This window comes from Melozone crissalis, unplaced genomic scaffold, assembly GCF_028551555.1.
Source record: "Melozone crissalis strain CALT ecotype California unplaced genomic scaffold, PUWL_Pcris_2 ptg000006l_1, whole genome shotgun sequence".
NCBI lineage: Eukaryota > Metazoa > Chordata > Aves > Passeriformes > Passerellidae > Melozone > Melozone crissalis.
Genome location: NW_026535784.1, coordinates 1639169 through 1660966, shown reverse-complemented (window position 1 = coordinate 1660966; position 21798 = coordinate 1639169). Strand labels below are relative to the sequence as shown.

The 21798-nt window shown below is 45.0% G+C and overlaps 1 protein-coding gene across 1 annotated transcript in view; it reads left to right on the top strand.

Moving 5' to 3' along the window:
- Positions 1–21798, top strand: part of ATRN (attractin) — a 151594-nt gene that overhangs the window by 38564 nt on the left and 91232 nt on the right. The window contains exons 3-10 of the mRNA XM_054292950.1: positions 1878–1991; positions 10934–11062; positions 12969–13174; positions 14154–14322; positions 15666–15756; positions 16873–17116; positions 19034–19217; positions 21482–21636. Coding sequence (XP_054148925.1) covers positions 1878–1991; positions 10934–11062; positions 12969–13174; positions 14154–14322; positions 15666–15756; positions 16873–17116; positions 19034–19217; positions 21482–21636 — 1292 coding nt within the window. The remainder of the gene's footprint in view (positions 1–1877; positions 1992–10933; positions 11063–12968; positions 13175–14153; positions 14323–15665; positions 15757–16872; positions 17117–19033; positions 19218–21481; positions 21637–21798) is intronic.

Below are 21798 nucleotides of genomic sequence, written 5' to 3'. Positions count from 1 at the left end.
TGTGAGTGTTTATACCCTGCTGTCAGGGCATGGTGGTAAACAGAAAAGAGATAATCATGCTGATTAAACCAGCTGAAATACGCAGCCCTGTGTTCCTTAGTGTTCTCATTTCCTTTCTGCACCGTTCCTGAGTTTTCTTGGCTGGTGTCTGTGCTCTGTTCTTATCCCAGGGGAGTCCTTTTTATTTTTCCCAGGAGTGTGAACGAGGCAGATGAGCTCCATGCATCCTGAGGGACCATGTGATTGTGCAGATGAGGGCTGTCTCCTACCAGTTGTTGGCTGTTGCAAAGAGACTCTTCCTTTTTGTTTGTGGTCTGAAGCTTTATTGATTGACAATTTCTTTCTGCTCTACAGCTGTCAGGCTATTCAAGTAGGAGCAATCCCCTGTGCCTCCACAGGCCGCTCAGTTCTGAAGTCATAGGTTCTCTTTGTACCTTTTCTTTAAGCAGGGCATTATCCTTGAGTTCCACCTGCTACTCTTTTCCAAAGACCTAGAGTAGATTGTTGTACCTATCAAAAACCAGTCATTTGCAGAATAACTCCCTAAAGACTCCCCCTTCTGGGGGAAGGAAGGACTATATAGCAAGCTGACATTTAAAAAAATTTTTTGATTGGGATTAACAGGGAGTTCATCTGAATTCAAGGGCAATACTGTTGGGGAGATCCTAGACACTTGTGTCTGTCCTTTCAACAGCTCCAGCTGTGGGTGGGAACAAGCACTGCTGATAGACATTCATTTTCTATTTGTTTCAGGTCTAAGCAGTGTTAGTGCTGTTTGCACCCTCCTGGAGCTGAGCCAGAATTAAATATCTGCTGTGCTTTCTCTGTAATTGTCTTTAGATGTATCTTTTTTATATTGGCATGAAACAAATGGTGTCTTACCATGCTGAAACCTGGACCTGCCCCAGCCCTGTGTGCCGGCCTCCAGAACCCCCAGCCCTGGGCTGATGGCAAAGGCAAGGTGGGAATTGTGTCCCTGTGCCCCTCCCTCAGGTGAGAGCCCACCTGCAGAGCTGCCCCAGCCCTGGGGCCAACAGCAGGAGGACGTGGAGCTGCTGCAGAGAGCCCAGAGGAGGCCCCAGAGCTGCTGCAGGGCTGGAGCCCCTCTGCTCTGGAGCCAGGCTGGCAGAGCTGGGAATGTTCCCCTGGAGAAGGGAAGGCTCCAGGCAGAGCTCAGAGCCCCTGGCAGGGCCTGCAGGGGCTCCAGGAGAGCTGCAGAGGGACATTTGGCTTGTTTGAACAGTGGCTGAGGTGACTTGGTTTGTTCAACCTGGAGAACAGGAGACTGAGTGGAAGCCTCATCACGGCCTGCAACTTCCTTCTGAGGCAGACAAGGGGCAGACACTGATCTCTGTGTGACCAGGGACAGGACCCAAGGGAAGGGCTTGCAGTTGTGTTGGGGGAGGCTTAGTTTATGTCTCAGGAGAGGCTCATCCCCCAGAGGGTGCTCAGGCAGTGCCCAGGCTCCCCAGGGAGTGGCCGTGGTGCCAGGGCTGCCAGAGCTCCAGGAGCGCTGGGGCAATGTGCTCAGGCTCAGGGTGGGATTGTTGGGGTGTCCTGTGCAGAGCCAGGAGCTGGACTCAGTGATCCTGATGGATTCCTTCCAGCTCAGGATATCGTGTGGTTCCGTGATCTGTTCTGCACAACAGGACACAGTTTTCTGACCATAAAGAAATTTTTGCTTAATACCCGGACAGCTGCATACAAAAAACCCCTGAACCACAGCATGTTTAATGCGCCTACAGTTACACCAAATGACTCAGTTTTAGTCTTGTCTAGACCAGAGCTTCACACCAGAGAAGTGTGTTGAAGGGATTTTGCCCTGTGTGTTGAGTAGCTAATTACAAATATTTTCTTTATTTATTTTTTCTTTACAGGCCAAACACAATCCTCAGGCTTCGATTCAATCACTTTGCCACAGAGTGCAGCTGGGACCACTTGTATGTGTATGATGGAGACTCAATTTATGCTCCCTTACTGGCAGCTTTTAGGTGAGTTCCCCTTGGTGAGACTCTTAACTGTAGCCAGTGGTGTTTTCTTAACTTAGAGCCTGACTTACATGTCAGGCTGTAAATATGATCCAGTAATCCAAATGTATAACACTGCAAGTGCAGCACATATAGCCAGTGTCCTTTTGTGCACTCTTTGTCAGCATAAACAATTAAAGAGTTGTTTTTAGCTTTTACAATGAACAAGTCATGTCACTGCACTCTAGCATTTAAGTATTATGTTTTCATTTCCAAATCCTGATTCTTTGGGAGACAAAAAAATTATTGTTGTCTGTCTGGGCTGGAGATGATTTGGTGTGCAGGCTCCTTTGAGAGGAGAAAACTACCCCATTTATGGGTTTGAACATGATTTATGACTTAAACTTGCAGTGTGTCAATACAGACAGAAGGGCAAAAGCCAGCTAATGTTGTAGACATGGAAGTCTCATAGAATTATGTCTATCTTTTATGTACCTTAAACTTCAAAGTCTTTAGTTACTTGGAACATGTTCAGGAGCAGCAATGATGGATCAGCCTTGTGAAAAACAGAATCACAGGATGGTTGGCTTGGGAGGGATCTTAAAGCCCACCCAGTGCCACCCCTGCCATGGCAGGGACACCTCCCACTGCCCCAGGTGCTCCAGCCCCAATGTCCAGCCTGGCCTTGGGCACTGCCAGGGATCCAGGGGCAGCCACAGCTGCTCTGGGCACCTGTGCCAAGGCCTCACTGCTGTCACAAGGAAGGATTCCTTCCCAATGTCCCATCTCTCCTGCCCTCTGGCAGTGGGAAGCCATTCCCTCTGTCCTGTTCTCCATCCCATGGCAAGTGTCCCTCTCCAGCTCCTGATGTGTAAAAATTCCTGTTCTGCCAACAGGTTACAGGTGTTTGGCTTGTCCATATGATGAGACATCAGTGTGGCTGCTGGTGAGCAATCCACATTTCATCCTGAGACATAAACATAACTTGTGTTTTTCTCTGTTTCAGTCTTGCAGTGACACCACCCTGTCATGCTTTTTATTCTTTAAACTGAAATTAGGAAAATAATCCCAAGTTATCTATGAAAAAAACTAAAGGTTCCCCTGAGACTCTGCTTGTTCCAAGTGGCTGCGTAACTATTTCCAGAATTAACCTTCTGCTGGGCTTCCTCTCATTTGTGAAATGAAGGTCTAAAAATACTTCATGTTTGTTCTAAAAAAATCCTTATAATGTCTGTGAGAGAAAATCAGCAGAGGGACAAAAATTGATACAAATTTAAACCACCACATGTGGTTTTTTGGTCTTCAGCTGCAAATGTAGCATTGTTTTGGAGTAAAAGCTTCAGACTAAGGTGAGGTCAAAACAGAACACCTAATTTGAGGAAGGAACAACCTTTCTCTTCTAAAAAGCTCCAAAAACGTGGCAATGCCACCTGGAAGTGCTCTCTGGTATCGTGTTCTGATTGATGTGCAGGAAGAGGAGAAAATGTCATCTTGACCCAATGTAATTTTGTTCTAATCAAGCTATTTTTTAATACACTGGTGAAAAGGTGAAATGATGATTTGTACCTGCCATTTCTTGTGTGTTTTCCAAAAACTAATAGGCTTTTAAAATTGAACTTATAAGTAGTTCACAGCATTAATAATTATGGTTCAGACTGGGAAATCTGTAAATCAGGAAGCCTGGTCTTGAGGACAAGCAAACATGAGCTTAGTACAATAATGTTTTTGAGGTAGGGAAAAAACTCCAATTTTTTTTTTAATTGCTTCTTTAGATGACATTTGAATTTAGCTTCATTAGCACTGAGCTGTGGTATTCAGTAATCCAAGTTCAGGAAATGGCAGATGCTTCTCATTTTGGTGAAGTACCAGAAAGCATCTGTTGAAAAATACCTTTCTCTAATACAAAATAAATGCCTTGGAGTTTTTTAAGAGCAGTGTTCATATTTTCCCAATTTAGTTGGGGTATATTAAATTTATTATTACTGTAAACATATTTCCTTGTTCATTATTTGCACCCTGCCAGGAGATTTACAAGACTGAGCTTTATACAGTTGGGCCCTGTAAGCTTTGAGAGTTTGTTGATAAACACTAGAAATTCCTTTCTCTCAACTGAATTTTTGTTCCCTCCCTGACTTTTTACAGCAGTTCCCTGAACCTTCACTTCCTTCACTGCTCTCATTTTGTTTTCTTGACCTTGTGATGCTCATTTATGTTTGTTCACAAGATGATATTTATTCTGAAATATATATATATAATCTTGTATATATATATATAAGATGATCTTGGGAATCCTCAGCACTGGACTGTAGGGAAGCTTTAAATTTGTTTTATCAATTTTTAACAGCAATAAATATTTGCTTAGTGCCAACATTTACACAGTTCAAGTGTGTGCATAGACTAAACTCCTTGTATTCTGAGAGCCCCCAGAGCTGTCTGCTCCTGCATATTGAGCTTTTTTTATTAAACAGTGTTAAAAATATCTTTGCTGGCTTATATTTGTGACCACAGGCACAATGAGACTGTGTAAATGTGCTGCTTCAAAACTGCAGTAAAAGAACATGGAAACAAATGCAGTATGTTTGTCAGCACTGATGAAGAAATCTGAAGTAGATAAACTGCACTCAGCACCTGTGAACTTAGTTGGTTTTGTTAACTTTACTCCGCATTAAACCTTTACCAGAGCTGGTTTTGCACCTTTATTTTTGTTTTGATCGGGTTGGCAGGGAGTGTTTTCCTGGTCAGACCCAGGTGTTGTTCTGCAGGACGTTTGGCAGTGGCCCAGCAGCTGCTGTGGTTGCTCTCAGGGGCCAGGTGGAGGATGATGTGAGCCCGTGTTCCCTCGGAGCAGGAGCAGCTCACCAGCCTTGTGGTACCTGATGGCGAATGTGGCACTTGAGCACCCAGATTTGGGTGTAGGGCTGAGTTGGGTTGGAAGGGTCTGATCCCTCTCTCAAAGCAGGATGACCATCAGAGCCCTTTGTCCAATCAAGGTGTGAGTTTATCTTTAGGACAGAGGTCTCGTTGATCCTCTGGGTCCGTGGTGCAGAGATTGGTGTTAAAATAATGATATAAAATTAATCTAATACTAATATCTAACCACAATTCCTTGCTGCAACCTGTGCGTGTTGCCTCCTGTCCTTTTCTTGTGAACCTCTGGTATTCCCTCCTCTCTAATCTCTCCTGAGGTAGTTGAGGTCAAAATTTAGGTTTCATCCTTCTTCAGGTATCTCTCCTTGAAGTTAAAGAAACCTCACTCCTACCTCTGCTTATATATAGATCATATGGGTGACTCTCCTCTATTTTTCCCTTCTATTCCCTCAATTATTTGCCAGAAATTGTAACTGACCTTGCTGCCATGGGAATGGGTATTCAGCTCAGGGGCTTCCAACAGCAGGAGGACCTGGAGCTGCCAGAGCAAGTCCAGAGGAGGTCACAGAGCTGCTGCAGGGGCTGGAGCTTCCCTACCACTGAGCCAGGCTGGCAGAGCTGGGAATGTTCCCCTGGAGAAGGGAAGGCTCCAGGCAGAGCTCAGAGCCCCTGGCAGGGCCTGCAGGGGCTCCAGGAGAGCTGCAGAGGGACTGGGGACAAGGCCTGCAGGGACAGGAGCCAGGGAATGGCTCCCACTGCCAGAGGGCAGGGCTGGGTGGGATGTTGGGAATGAGGAATTGTTCCCTGTGAGGGTGGGCAGGCCCTGGCACAGGGTGTCTGCCCCTGGATCCCTGGCAGTGCCCAAGGCCAGGTTGTACATTGGGGCTGGGAGCAGCCTGGGACAGTGGGAGGTGTCTTTACCATGGCAGGGTGGGATGATCCTTAAGGTCCTTTCCACCTTAAACTGTTCCATGATCCTTCGATAGCCACAGTCATGTAAGAACTGAGGAGGTTTTTGGGCAAAGCCCCTGATCCGGAGGCTTCTGCAGATAGACAAGCTTCCCTGTGCTGGTGCTGCAGCTGCTTCTGCCTCTACTGCACCAAGGGGGGAAGATTTCAAGGAAGATTGTAATGTGAGGGGCTGTCAGCTCTACAATGAATCTGTAGTCTAGGCTTTTTTAGTACATGTTGTTGCAATGGGTTTGTTTCCTTAAAAGTCCATGTTTGGGAGTCGTCCTGCTTCATTTAAGACAAATTCAAGACGTCTCCTTATATTCTCCTCCCTCCTTTTTTATTTTTTGCTATTGTTTTATTTTTAGTCTTCTGTAACTGCTATTTTTAGTTTGTTTAGTTTTACTCTTGTAGTTCTGAGTATGAATGAGGTGCATGAACTGTTTTTTAGTAACAGAGAAATGTTGCCATTTTGTGTATGTGTGTGTCCAGATGTATCAAAGTATTTAAAAATTAGGATAATTTGTTTGCATTGGATTTTGATGGATTGAAAGCTGATTTTTCAGGATGATCTTTATCCTTTTACTCCTCCATGAGCTCTACTCTGTATTTTCACCCTTTCCTTTCGTGACTCTCAATTATGCCCTTTTTCTGCTTAGTAGAGCTTCTCATGGTTTGATCTCTAACAGGTTGTGTCTCTGGAGGAAATGAGGAATATGCCAGTATTGTGATACTCACATAGCAAATCCAAGAAAAATAATAGAGGAGGTGCCCTTTGATTTAAATTATTCTGATTTTTCAACGCTCTAGGGGAAGGAGCAGGGCAGTGTGTGCAGGGCAGTGGAGAAGGTGGGTCTCTGGACATAATTGTGAACTTCCATACTTGAAATGAGCCTCCATGATGAGTGGGAGAGAGGCTTTGGACAAGAGGATGGAGTGACAGGACAAGGAGGAATGGCTTCCTGCTATTAGAGAGTAGGTCTGGATGGGATGTTGGGCAGGAATTGTTCCCTGGGAGGTGCCCAAGGCCAGGTTGGACACTGGGGCTTGGAGCAGCCTGGGATAGTGGAAGGTGTTCCTGCCCATAGCAGGAGGTAGAACAGGAGGATTTTTGAAGTTTCTCCAGCTCAGGCCATTCTATGTTTCATTGATTTCTGATGCTCTTTTACTTTCTGCCATTGACTTCAGCAGTCCAGCTTGCAGGAAATAGATGTTATTTCTGTCCAAAGCAGAGGTTTGCCTCTCCCTGGGTGTCACTGGGCAGCTGAGCTGAGTAGGAGTGTTTATTTGCTTTGGAGTAGGGATGGTTGCAAAATGTTTTGAAACCTTATGAAAGGAAATAAAAGCAGTGTGTTGTGAAACATGCTAATCTTGGCCAGAGCTGAGTTGCTCAGAGATTCTGGATCATAATTTAAAGGAAGTTTTGCATAATCTTTTATCATTCTGATTCTGCCTATTGGATTCTTTTTCATGGCAGATGTAAATTCTGATGTGCTTCTGTTTATTCCATATGATGCTGGGAGCAGGTTGATTTATTCACTGTTTCTGAGGTTCAACCTTTCAGGCTCTGATTGTTCCTGCTGTGTTGTGTTCTCTTCATGGCTTTCTCTGAAAGAATTTGAAATGCCCTATCCCTGGAAATGTTCAAGGCCAGGCTGGGTGGGACTTGGAGCAGCCTGGTCTGGTGGAAGGTGTCCCTGCCCATGGCAGGGGCTTGGACTAGATGACCTTTAAGGTCCCTTCCAAACCAGACAATTCTGTGATTAAGTTTCCTTAGAGTGTTTTAAATTTGTGTAGGAGGCATAACATCCTCTTTAGTTATTTACACATGAATCACCAGAAAAAAATGGAAATAGGGAATATCTGGGTTGCAAGCATTGTTATGGAGGTACTTGTGTTCTGGTCAAACAAACCCCAAATTTGAGATTTCTTTGAGAACACAAAGAATTGTCAAGGATAGTCTTTTTTTTAGGAAAGATTATTGAGGGGATTTTTTGTCTTGCCTTCCACTTACTTTGCCCTGTAATATCAGTGATAAGTGCTGAAGAAGAAACCAGGAAAAAGCAATTTTTTTCTTGTCCCTGAGCTGCAGTTTGCCTCACCCAAATTATTTTCAAATGTTTGTTTTCCTGTGGTGGAGATGTACTGTCCTATAGTGTCCATTACAAGGGAATAATTATGAACCAAACAAGAAGTTTGTTAGGCCTTTTGTTCTTTGGTTTTGTGAGAGATGGTCTTTTGGGAGAGATAAACTTCAGAAGTCTCAAACGTTGAGAATGAAATAAAGCACCTCTTCCAGAGAGATGAAAAGGGAATTAATTTTGCTGTTTAATCCCTTACCATTGAGAAGTGAATGAGCAGCGGGGGGAAATTTGGCTTTCTCATAAGGAAATATTTCTTGAAATATATATCAGCAGATGTGCTGGAGTTGCTTAGCCAAAACATGGGATCAGGTTCCAGTGATTTTTATCTTGTGTTGGTAAAATGAAGGACATCTTTTTTGTCCACCATAAGATTTGTTGTGCAGTTTTCAGTGTGATCCTGATGTAGGTAGCTTGTTCATCTGCTGGTTTTGGTGCACATACCTCCAAATCTGTAGTAGAAAGGATTGCTGGGCATCTGTTCTGTTCTTGGAGCACACCATTGTATTGTATCATGGGGACAGAAAAGTTCAGGTCACAGCAAGTGCTTCCCAGGTGGTATTAGTGGGTGCTGTGGATAGCTGGGAGTGATTTCCTTGAGCAGATAAACTCCTTTACTCTGTCCTGGGAAACTCTCTTCAACTGCATTAGCTTTCTATTCTAAATAGATGTGAAAAAAGGAAAGTAAGTTCTTCTCGGGGGAAAATTCTTTCCATCATTGCTTTTTGCCTGCTGGTGGCGCTGGGCTCTGGGGAGTGGCCGGGTGGGGGCCGGGCTGGGCTGTTTGGAGCTGCCCTGGCTCCCTGTCCCACACACTCTGCTCTGCCCCTCGAGCCCCTGCTGGTCACAGAGCTTCGACTTTGCCTTGGGAAGCAGGAGTGAGGCTGGGCAGAGATGGATCTGTGCAGGGAAATAGCAGCTGACTGTGAGCAGGGGGTGCTGGACAATGTGCTGTGCATGGATAAAGGCTTTTAAAAATGTAAATTCAGTAGACTTTGAATTTGTGCCCATGTTGATGCCTTTTGTACGAGGGAGGAATCAACTTTTAATTTTTTGGTTTTGTCAAACTTCTATTAAATGAAAAATAAACATTCCCTCTCAGATACAAAGTATTTAGTGTCATAGGTAAATAGGTAGTAATTACTTTTTTCAAAGCTCATTTTAGTTTGTCAGTTTTTTGCAATTATTTTGACAAACCATTATATAAATCTGTAGTGTGTCTGCAATACTGTAGATAGTCTTGCCCACCATCTTTGCTTCTCTCAGCTAGTCCTGGAAAACTAAAAGGCTGGAGGATCTCAGAGAACCTGGAAAGGTGGAGAAACAGCCAAAGGCATCCAGAGGTGTGAAGCAAAGAATGAGGTGGGAGTTGAGAGTGTGACAGGCTGCTATGATAGAAAGGACAACAAACATGAATGTGATGAGTCAGGTAGAGCTTATAAAAGAAGAGATGATGAGAAGATATGGGACAGTTGAAATGCCTGAGGGATGAGATGGCATCCAGAAGGACCTGGGCACGACCAAGGACTGGCACTGTAGGGATCTCATGAGATTCAACAAGGTCAAGTGCAAGGTCCTGCATCAGATGGGAGCAATTCTGAGTATGAGAAGTGGCTGGGGGATGGAGAGCAGCCCTGGAGGGGAGGACTTGGTGATGCTGGTGGGTAAGAAACTGGATGTGCCCTGGCCTCGTGAGCTGGGGCACAGGACACCCCCTGTGCCTGGGCTGATCCCCAGGGAGGGGGGACTCTGTCCCTGTGCCCCTTCCTCAGGTGAGAGCCCACCTGCAGAGCTGCCCCAGCCCTGGGGCCAACAGCAGGAGGACGTGGAGCTGCTGCAGAGAGCCCAGAGGAGGCCCCGGAGCTGCTGCAGGGCTGGAGCCCCTCTGCTCTGGAGCCAGGCTGGCAGAGCTGGGAATGTTCCCCTGGAGAAGGGAAGGCTCCAGGCAGAGCTCAGAGCCCCTGGCAGGGCCTGCAGGGGCTCCAGGAGAGCTGCAGAGGGACTGGGGACAAGGCCTGCAGGGACAGGAGCCAGGGAATGGCTCCCACTGGGAAAGGGGAGATTGGGCTGGGATCTTGGCAAGGAATTGCTGGCTGGGAGGGTGGGCAGGGGCTGGGCTGGAATTCCCAGATTTGCTGGGGCTGCCCCTGGATCCCTGGCAGTGCCCAAGGCCAGGCTGGGCACTGGGGCTGGGGCACATGGGATAGCAGAAGGTGTCTTTGCCATGGCAGGGGTTGAACAGGATGAGTTTTAAGTCTCTGGTTTAAGCCTCTAATGCAAACCAGTCTGTGATTCCATGGCTGACTGTTCGTATTTCTCATAGAAAAAGAACCCAAAAGGCAGCAAGTCAAAAATGAGTAGAATAATCCTTTTTCTGCTGTTGTGGAATTAAATTGTTAACCTAACTGCTGCAGGTTTTTCAGGTGAAAAGGACACGAATGATTAAGAAATGAATTGGGTAGAAGCATGGCAGAGTGGTTTATTTTACTGTGCTGGCTTGGGTGCATTCTCCAGGGCTAAGCATCTGAACTGGGTGTCTGGAAGGTGGATTGCACTTTGCCACAATGCTCTGTACTTGCTTGGTTTGTCACAGCATTTCCCAATCATTTTTGTAGCCCACAGTCAGGAGATCTGGGCTCAGCAGACCTTTAGTTTGACTTCATAATACAGATTTTATTTTGGGACACATTAATTTCTGTTTCCAAAGGTGCCACCTTGTTTTATGAGTGGGACCTACTTAATTCTTTGCTGAGTGACAAGGGAGGGAAAGGTTTTTGATAGGGATATCTAAAATTCTAGTTAGCTTCAGTCTTTCTCAGGTTAAATACTTCCAACATACATTTATTTATGATTCCACAAATTCATTATATTTCAAATAATGGTAATACATCGAGTTTCAATTATTTTATTGAAATTCAATTATTTTATTGAAAGTACCGGTGCATTTACTCTTATTGCTTTGCTGCCTTTTATTTCACTTCTAATATTGTTCTTTTACTTTTCCAGTGGTCTTATTGTTCCTGAGAAAGACAGCAATGAAACAGTACCTGAAGTTGTAGCTACTTCTGGATATGCTCTTCTACATTTCTTCAGTGATGCTGCCTATAATCTCACAGGGTTTAACATCACCTATAAGTAAGTGGCACCACTCCACAGTGATGCTGCAGGTGGAGCAAAAGGAGTTTTCCCCTTTTCTTACTTTTGTCTTGAAATAAGCAGTTGCCATTGAAGTGTGTAATTATGAGCAGACACCTGAAATTAGATTTTAATCTTTATTATACCCTTGCAATAGCCAATAAGTGGCATATGCTCAATGTTACAACTTGTCAGTTGTTAGTGTGGACGAATGTTTGCTCCAAAAGGCATCTTACTATTTATTTTATGTTATTGGATCAATTTTATTCTGTCTAATCAACAGGAATTGATATGTTTTGTGCATGTCTGTGCTCCTGAGTGCTCTGCAGATACTCTAGCACAAACACACTTTTCCATCAGCCAGCATTTCACTTGAGACACTGGGCTGTACATGCTCTTGAGGGTCCTCATCCTCAGTATTTGCTTTCTTATTCATTCCTGGATTGAATCCCTTCATCTGGCTTCTTTTTATTCTGGACTGGTTTTATATTTGTTCATATTCTAAACAGATGGCTGCTTTCTGTTCACTGACATGTATTTAGTCCTCATTGATGAGCTTTTTAAAAGTAATTCTCGTATGCTCCCTAATTCATCAACTGCTTTTAGAAAGGTTTTGTCTTGAGGTAAATGTGTGGACATACTCACAGAGATGGAAGGTTTTGCTTCTGCAGGGATCATGAGCTTTGGATTTTTTTTGCTCCTACAGATGCAAGTTATGTTTGTGCCACACTGGGAGATTTAATTTGGGAATAATCTGCAGGAAGTCTCACCTCTTTCAGAAAAAACACCTGGAAAAGCTTCAGTCTTAACTGACTTCTTGCAAAAATTGACTTTCTCTTAAAATGAGAAACTTAGTTTTTGAATATCAAGTCTCAGTGCTTTCTTCCTCAGTAAGAACACAAATATGTGCTGAATAACCCACATAATAGTGAATTTTTTTAAAAACAGGGGGCATCCAGCACCCCATGAAAGCTTCAGAAGAAGATCAGGAGTGTATGCAAAGTTGGTGGGATCAGAGGAGCTGAAGAGGCAGTGATTTCCAAGTCTGACTGATTGCATAAACCAGGACTCCATCTACTGCCAGCTGTTGGATTTGCACCATTGCAATAAAATACTGTCTTCAAGAACAATATTCCTTTAATTTGTCACTTTCTTCATCATTTCAGACAATTTTCAAGTGCTGTTTTGTGTTCTGGTTCTTAGGTTTGCTTGTAACATTTTTCCAGCAAGTAGGTTGAATGGAACATAAGTCTTCATAGTTTCACTGAGTGTAGGTAGTAGTTCTCTCAGGACTTGTGAAATTGCCTTGGAACCAGTGACAGTGAGAATATGGGTACTAATTCCCATCTGTGAATTATTCTGGTTGATACACCAGCAAAAACTGGAGTCTGGAAATTATTATGATCTCAAAATTTGGACCTTTACCAAGGTTATATCTGGTTTTGCCTCAGCTACGTTGCAGATATTATAAAATCAGAAATTATTCGAACCATGCACGTCTTTGGCTTGGGTTTCATCTCCAGTTGTTCTCGTGGTAAGCAGATCCCAGAATAGCACCCAATTGTGAACAGTTTGAGTATAAATTGCACAGACACCACAGCAGCCTTACACTCTGATGAAAGTCCTCACTTACTGTTGGGTGTTTTAAGGCAAGTCGTTTGCCTTACAAATGGCTAAAAATCATATTGATCATTTTCTCAGAGGAGCTGCGAGTTTAACTTGTGAAATGAAGCAGTTTTTAGGAATAGAGTACAAATCTCTACAGGTGCATCGCACTAGGTAGCAGATGACTCTCTCTTGGTTTGTAATGATTTGTATTCGTTTTCTTCAGCATCACTCTTGCCTTTGTTAATAATTCTTGGGAATCTCTTTCCTTCCTGACGAGCTGCTTTGTGCTTTTCCCCAGTTTCAATATGTGTCCCAATAACTGCTCTGGCCAGGGGGAGTGCAGGCTCAACAGCAGCAGCCTGGCCCCGCAGTGTGAGTGTGCCGAGCGCTGGAAGGGAGAGGCCTGTGACATTCCCTACTGCCCGGGGAACTGCGGCGCTCCGGAGCGGGGCCACTGCAGCCTCAATGGCTCCAGAGCCTGCGTGTGCTCTGCAGGCTGGCAAGGTGAGTCCCCTGCTGGGCACACAGAGCTCTGGGGATGTATTTTCTGTGTGTGGAGCTGGCACTTTAACTGGGAGGACGCGGGATGTTCTGCATGACAAGCATTAGCATTTTGACTAGGAACAGAGTACCTGCTTTTTAAAGTTAAAAGACCACACTTCATGTGAATGGATGGATGGATGGATGGATGGATGGATATGCTGGAGAGGAGGACACAGAGAAGCTCCAAGGGCTGCAGCCTCTCAGCTCTGGAGGCAGTTTGGGAGAGCTGGGGGTGTGGGGAAGAGAAGGCTCCAGGGAGACTTCAGAACCTCTTCGAGTGCCCAGAGGGCCTCCATGAGAGCTGGAGAAGGATGTTGGACAAAGGCCTGGAATGCCAGGACAAAGGGGAATGACTTTAAATTGAAACTAGGCTGGTTTACATTAGATATAAGGAAGAAGTTTTTTACAATGAATGTGATGACACCCTGTGCCATGACAGCTCTGGCTGCCCCTGGATCCCTGGCAGTGTCCAGGGCCAGGTTGGACATTGGGACTTGGGGCACCCTCTGGAAGGTGTCCCTGCCACAGCAGGGGGGTGGAAGAGGATCTTTCCAATCCATCTCAGTCTGTGATTCTGTGGTTTTTAACAATTGCTTTTAAAAGCAACCTTGTCACCATCCAAAGAGGGCCTAACCTGTGGTGTACAGGCATCCCTTCAGGTCTCATTCCTATGCCCCTGAAGCAAATTTGAGCCTGGTTGCTATAGTTGACCCATTTGAACATGTGAAATGCCTCATTCTCATGTCCAGCTGAGCTGATCAGCCACGTCCAACTTGGCAGTGATCTGGCCTGAACATAGATGTTTGCTTTGCCAAGACCTACTGATATGTAAGAATTAGTCCCATATTAAATGCAACCAGCTACAGCACTAGCAGGAGTTTGACCTCCAGCTGAAATACAGGCTTTGGAAAAAAAACATTTTTGAACCTTCTTTTCCCAGGTCCTGGCTGTTCAGTTCCTCTTCCTGCAAACCAGTCGTTTTGGGAACGGGAAGAATACACTCTTCCAAAACTTGCCAGAGCATCTCACAAAGCCGTCATCCATGACAATAAAATGTGGATTGTTGGAGGCTATGTCTTCAATCATTCTGACTCTCAGAAGGTTTTAGCGTGAGTATAAGCCCAGATAATAAAAACTAAAGATAGGAACTTAGATTTGAGAGTTATTTTTAGGAAATGCCACCTGACGTGCTTTGCTTTGGTCTGTGCTTCATCTCTGAGGGAAAACAGCCATAATAAAAACTCAGGCTCATGTTTGAGATGGGGGAAAATCTTGCTAAGGAGTGCTAATTTTGGAAAAGAAAAGCATAAGGTTCCTGATGTTCAGGGAGCTTTTGATTCATCTGTGTCTGTCAGCATTCAACTATTCTCTGTATATTTCTGGGCCAGCTCCTAAGTTATATCTAGCCTCATATTCAAAGAGGGTCATTTTGCTTCAGTGTTTTTTAGCCCTTCTCTATGTTGTGTTTGTGTCACTTGAGTTTTTGGCTCCTTAATTAACACCTAGTGATTACTCTGGATGGTTGTCCACAATGGGTGGGACACCAAACAGGGAGTGGCATTAGGATGAGGGCATTTATGCAATTGTTTGAGGAGATGTAACAGTAACTAAAATATAAAGTAATAATAATGTACTTCATGGAAATAGTCCATTTAAAAAACCCCAGCTTTTGTATTGTATTAGGGCAGATCTAGGCAAAAGCTGGATTTTTTTTCCAGAGATACTCGTGTACCTTACTTTGATGAACCCAAGTGAGAGCTGTGTATTCTGCACTCACCTCCAGAGGTAATAGTTCTTATAGGGAAAGAGGAGCTGAAAACCCACATTTAAATGTAGAGCAGTTGCTAGTTGCACCCACAATTTACTCCTCCAAAGTCACACCTTGTTTTTTAATAGGATACCCTATGACTTTGTTGAATGCTTTCTCAGAGATGATTTTATCTCACAAGGCCCTTAGCTTGGCAAATATAGTGCCTTATTTTAAATGAAAAGCCACAAGCCATTTTCAGGGCAGAGGGTTTATGTTATTTTAAACATGAATAGCAAAGACATAATTAAATAGTGCTTTTTAAGTGCTGGCAGAGTTTTTCTAATCTAGTAGTTGCAAATTACCTAAGTTTAGTGTAAAGTTTTCCTACTTTTTTGAGGGAGAGGTGGTGTAGGTTGTCACAGCTAGTTCTTGGGTTTGTATGGAAAAGAAAACAGGGCAAAGGAGATCAACCTGTGGATGCTGAGTAACACAGCAGGCTCAACTTTTTTTTTTAACCCATAAGTAGTTTGTATGAGCTTTGTGCATGCTGAAATCATGGCAGGATTTATTATTTCAGTAAATAATTATATCTAACATACTATATTGGTAAATAATTTTCCCCAAATCTTAGAAAGGACAAACAATCATATTCTCAGTGTTAATACCTATTCCTTGGAAAGTAATTCAGTTTTAATTATACAGGTATGATCTCATTTCTGAAGAGTGGCTTCCACTGAACAGCTCTGTGAACTCAGTAGAGATGAGATATGGTCATTCGTTGGCGTTGCACAACGTAAGTTCAGTGCTCCAGACTCACTTCCCAGCTGATTTCCCTTCTTCTCTCCTGCTTCCCACTCCTTATCCCATGTCAGCCTTGCTTTGGGAGAAGTGTTCCTCATTCAGAGGCTTGTCCCTGCTCAGCCCAGGCTGTATCCTTGTGCTCCAGGGAATCCTTGGGTGGCTCTCCTAGGAAGTCTGCAGTGTCTCTGCCTGTGTGCTCCTTCTTTACCCTTTTTCCAGAGATTTTGAAGATGACTTTTTGAGGCCAGTGAGTCCATTATTTCCTTCTTGCTGTCTGTGCTGACAAGAATGCCTGAGGCTGAGTTTGCTGGAGTTCCTCAGCTGCCTTTTATGTAGATCACATGAATATTTTTATGAGCTCTGTTGTCCAAGACACCAAAGCAGTGCTGGGGGATTAGGGATTTTTGTTACTTGCTCTGCAAGTAAATTTGTGAATCTAATCTTCCAGCATCTGACACAGCAAGTGAATTTGACAGTTTTTACCTCCTTTCTCACTTGTGTGCCTTGCTGTAAGTGCAGACCATGTGAGAGCAGGATAGCAAAGTCTGTGGAAAGGAAATGAGGTGATTTTTTATTGATTTTTGGGTTTGGAATGTTGTTGAGCTCAAACAGTGCAGGCCAGGGCAAAGCTTAATCATAAGTACTCAAAAAACTCCTCACTGTCATTCACGAACAGAGCACTTGAAGAACCTCAAAGCATGGAAATTCATCATGGAATCACAAAATGATTTGGGTTGGAAGGGAGCTTAAAGATCATCTAGTCCCAGTCCCCTGCTGCAGGCAGAGACCTCCCACTGTCCCAGGCTGCTCCCAGCCCCAATGTGCAGCCTGGCCTTGGGCGCTGCCAGGGATCCAGGGGCAGCCACAGCTGCTCTGGGCACCTGTGCTAGGGCCTCACACCCTTCTGGGGACAATTCCTAACTCCCAATATCCCATCCATCCCTGCCCTCTGGCAGTGAGATCCAATCCCTGTGTCCTGTCCCTCCATCCCTTGTCCCCAGTTCCTTTCCAGGGGAGTTTATTAGGTAATTTCAGACCAGTAGCTTCAGTGCTTCCCAAACAGCAGTTTCCTAATGCTTCACTCCCTGCCCTCTGTGCCTTCTCTCAGGATAACATCTACATGTACGGCGGCAAGCTGGACGCCACGGGGAACGTGAGCAGCCAGCTGTGGGTGTTCCACATCCCGCGGCAGAGCTGGGCCGCGCTGGCTCCCCGCGCCAAGGAGCAGTACGCCGTGGTGGGGCACTCGGCACACGTGGTCACCCTGAGGGACAACAGCACCGTCATGCTGGTGCTCTTCGGGCACTGCCCCCTCTACGGCTACATCAGCAACGTCCAGGAGTACAACCTGCGTGAGTGAGGGGGAAAGGGAGGGAGGGCAGCCCTTCTGTGCAGGAGTACAGCCTGTGTGAGTGAGGGGGAAAGGGAGTGAGTGAGGGCAGCCCTCCTGTGCAGGAGTACATCCTGTCGGAGGGAGGGAGAAAGGGCAGCCCTCCTGTGCAGGAGTACAGCCTGTGTGAGTGAGAGGGAAAGGGAGGGAGGGCAGCCCTCCTGTGCAGGAGTACAGCCTGTGTGAGTGAGAGGGAAAGGGAGGGAGGGCAGCCCTCCTGTGCAGGAGTACAGCCTGTGTGAGTGAGGGGGAAAGGGAGTGAGTGAGGGCAGCCCTCCTGTGCAGGAGTACATCCTGTGGGAGGGAGGGAGAAAGGGCAGCCCTCCTGTGCAGGAGTACAGCCTGTGTGAGTGAGAGGGAAAGGGAGGGAGGGAAGCCCTCCTGTGCAGGAGTACAGCCTGTGTGAGTGAGGAGGGAGAAAGGGCAGCCCTCCTGCCAGGCCCTGCCAGTGGATCAGCTGGTTTGGATGTTATTTAAATGACTCGTGTTCAGATAGCAAAACACAGACAAATGTGTTCTCCTCCTCCTGTTTGTATGTACAAGAGTTGAACCTAACAGATTTGTATAACCCAGTGAGCAGGCAGCCACGTGCCTCCACCTTTATACGCAGCATTAGGTCCCAAAGATATAAAGCTGTAATTGAGAGGTAAAGCAGGGCAACTCTGGAACAATTTAGATTAGTTTTCCTCTCTCCCTCTGACAAAACAAACACTTCTGAAATGGTTTTTTAATTCTGCAAATATAATAATGGCTGTAACAATTCAGACCAAATACCTGCTTAACCTGGCACCCATGTCACCAGCAGCAGATGCTGTGGGAAACAGGTGCTGAATTTCTGGATTCCCATATCCCTGATAGGATCTGACCCCCATATCCTGGAGTAGTCCAGGCTCTGATTCTCAGACCCAGAGAGTTCTAGTATAAGCACTGGAGAAGCACAGGAGGCTTTCCAGGCAAACTGAACTTGTACCCAGCTCAGAAATGGAGACACATTGCTGGCTCCCCAGACCATGTCAGAATTGTAGTTAGGCACAGGAAGTTCACAACAAGAGTGTGCTGGTTATTCTCAGGAATAGTGGCCCTGTCTGCACTTTGGACCTGCTGTCCTTGTCCTCCAGTCATGCTGATCCAGAGGATCTGCTGGAGCCTGGTTCTCTGGAGTCCATGTGAGCAAGATTTCTTCCTTTCAGAGAAATCCAGAGAGAACCAGGCAGTGATTTGTTTCTGCCATGTGTGATCTTGCAGACTGTTCACTTCCTTTGCCTTTGGTGTGCCTGCTCTGGCCTGTAGTTGGGGAGCTTGTATAGGGTTTCATTCAGCACTTACTACAGAGATTTGGTGTGTAATGTGATGTGTTTAATGTGGTATTTTTATTTCACTTGCCATTATAATATGTCTAAAGTGCTTCAGACCAATGTTATTTTAGTGAGTGAGATACAGGATCATGAATCACATATTAGTTTTTAACTGCAGTGTTCTTCACAGTCAGACTTGGCTTCAGTGCTGTCTGGCTTTATATATATATTTATATATATATAAAAAGTAAAAGTGCTCTTGAGTCCCATTCAAAATCAAGTCACAGTACTGGCATTTTCATGTCATTGAAATGAAATCTATTATTTCTCTACTTTTTATTTCTCATTTACTTATCTTGTCTGCAAAATGTAAAAAATTACTGTGGAAGAGCTATTTCTGCTCCAATTAAAAATACCTGGCAATGCTCCTTGACAACAGACTTTTTGAAGGGGAATATTTTTGGATGTGAAGTGATAGAGACAGTGTCTAGATCTGAGTCAGGGGAATCCCAATTTATTTCACCATGTTGTTGATGAGTTATTAATGGACAGAAATGAGCCACGTTTTGTCACTCATTTTTCAGTGACAAATACCTGGAGCATCTTGCAGACGAGCGGAGCTCTGGTGCAGGGAGGATATGGTCACAGCAGTGTTTATGATCCAAATACAAGATCAATCTATATCCACGGGGGTTACAAGGCCTTCAGTGCCAACAAGTACAGGCTGGCAGATGATTTGTACAAATATGAAGTGGATTCCCGCATGTGGTAAGTTGTTCTTCTTTTTCCTGATTACTGCCCTGTCAGTTTTGTTTGTAGTGAACAAGAGGATGGGTATTTGATGAGGGTACAGTGGTTTATATCTACCCGAATTCAGGATAGATGCTGTGCTCTTAGATCTCTTGTTTTTATGTCCCCTTTATGAATAGAGAATGATATAATCAATATAATCAAGGCTGTGAACAAGCCAAGAAATCCATTTTAATCTATTGTTTGATTCAAGCTGAAAAGAAAAATATTTGATGTTTTTTTCTTGCTAGCCATACAGCCTGTGCATATTAGTGCAGTTACTGCAGTCAACGAGTGATAATCCATTCTACAGTTAAGACTGTAAAAGAATTTCTATTATAACCCTATTTTCTTCTGGCTCTGTAACTGCTTGAAATGTTCATTTCTTAAGCTGAAATCTTCTGTCATTTGTTGCTGCCAAAAGGTGAGTTTTATTAAAAAGCTATAGCCACACTTCACAGCCTGGAGCAACAGAGATGAAATACATTGTCCTTAATTCTGTGTTTTTCTAAATGTTGATTCTAAAGGCTCCTGACTGTCTTTTGGATTAACACATGTAAATTTGAGTCACTACATCTCTTATTGGGTGTTAAAATAGCTTGTGTTTCTGCAACATCTGTTTGTGAGTCTGTACTGCTGAGGAAGGTAATGAGTGACTAATTTCCAGCCCCCCTCCTTCCCACTCAGTTGTATACACAGAAATAACCCCACTTCCTCTCTGGATTAATTTGATCTTCCACTTCAGCCACGGAGTGGACAAATCTGGCTGAGTAGGCAGAAACTTAAGAAATGTGACATTGTTCTTCCAAACTCCTGCAGCACCAATTTTCTTTTGTCACATTTATTTTGTCAGTCTGGCAAGCCCTATTGAACAAGTGGAGAGTGTAGGGCTGTCTATTCATCTCTCTCTCTGCCTTTTTTTTTGTGTCATTGACTCTTTCTTTTATTCTTGAGTGATTTAGGCCCTCTCTTCCTTGTTAAATCTCATGAGCTTCCCATGGGCCTTCTTCTTGAGCTCTTCCAGGTTCCTCTGGAACAAATCCTGTCCCTCAGGTGTGTTGACCACACACTCAACTTGATGTCGCCTACTGGAAGGGACCTTAAAACTCAACCCATTCCACCCCCTGCCATGGCAGGGACACTTTCTGATATCCCAGGTGCTCCCAGCCCCAGTGTCCAACCTGGCCTTGGGCACTGCCAGGGATCCAGGGGCAGCCACAGCAAATCTGGGAATTCCAGCCCAGCCCCTGCCCACCCTCCCAGCCAGCAATTCCTTGCCAAGATCCCAGCCCAATCTCCCCTTTCCCAGTGGGAGCCATTCCCTGGCTCCTGTCCCTGCAGGCCTTGTCCCCAGTCCCTCTGCAGCTCTCCTGGAGCCCCTGCAGGCCCTGCCAGGGGCTCTGAGCTCTGCCTGGAGCCTTCCCTTCTCCAGGGGAACATTCCCAGCTCTGCCAGCCTGGCTCCAGAGCAGAGGGGCTCCAGCCCTGCAGCAGCTCCGGGGCCTCCTCTGGGCTCTCTGCAGCAGCTCCACGTCCTCCTGCTGTTGGCCCCAGGGCTGGGGCAGCTCTGCAGGTGGGCTCTCACCTGAGGGCGGGGCACAGGGACAGAGTCCCCTCTCCTTCAACACAAATCCTCTCAGAAAAGTAGGAGAATCCTCCAAAAGATGACCCTCTGTGTTCCGTGCCATCAGTCCTACTGATGGAAGTTGAGATTGGTGGTGAGTTTGATTAGGGCTTCCCATGGTTTAGTCTCTGATGAGCCAGCATGTTGTGCAGGTATTAACCTGTAGGGCTTTGTTTTCAGGAGCTGTATAGATCTCCTTAAAATAGAATTTTTAGTTCTGAGCAGAGGTGCTGCCCAGTGTGAAAGACTTCTTTGTGTTGCTATAAAAGCAGAATTACTACAAAATATTGGAGTCTTCCCAGGCTGACTATGTTCAAAAGACAAGTGTGAAAACTTGGGAATCCCTAGGGAAAGAACTGGTGATTTGAAGATCCACAACTTTGGAAAGAGGCTCTCATAGGTATATTTCTCCTATAAATTAGCAAAGCAAGTGGAAAGATGAGAATGAAATTACAGGTGGAATTGAACAATGTGGAATATAATTGTTAATCAGCTCATTAGGAAAAGTAGTTAGATGCTATCCTTGCCCTCAAAGTGTTCTTCAGCTTGGATTTATGGAGTGTTTTGCCTTTGCCAGGTACTCAGCAGTCTCATTAATAGATACATTTTTATTTCTGAAGGACTATTCTCAAAGACAGCCGATTTTTCCGCTACTTGCACACAGCTGTGATAGTGAGTGGGACCATGCTGGTGTTTGGAGGAAACACTCACAACGACACCTCCATGAGCCACGGAGCCAAGTGCTTTTCTTCGGATTTCATGGCCTATGATATCGGTAAGTTCTTGCAGAAATAATGACAACCCCCAAACACTTGGCTGTTCCCCAGGAGCTGTCCTCAGTTTGTCTCCAGAATGCTGGTTTATGGTGGGAGTGTTATCCCAAATGCTGCTGGGCACAGGGATCTGCAGTCTGGAGGAGCTCATAACCTTGCTACAG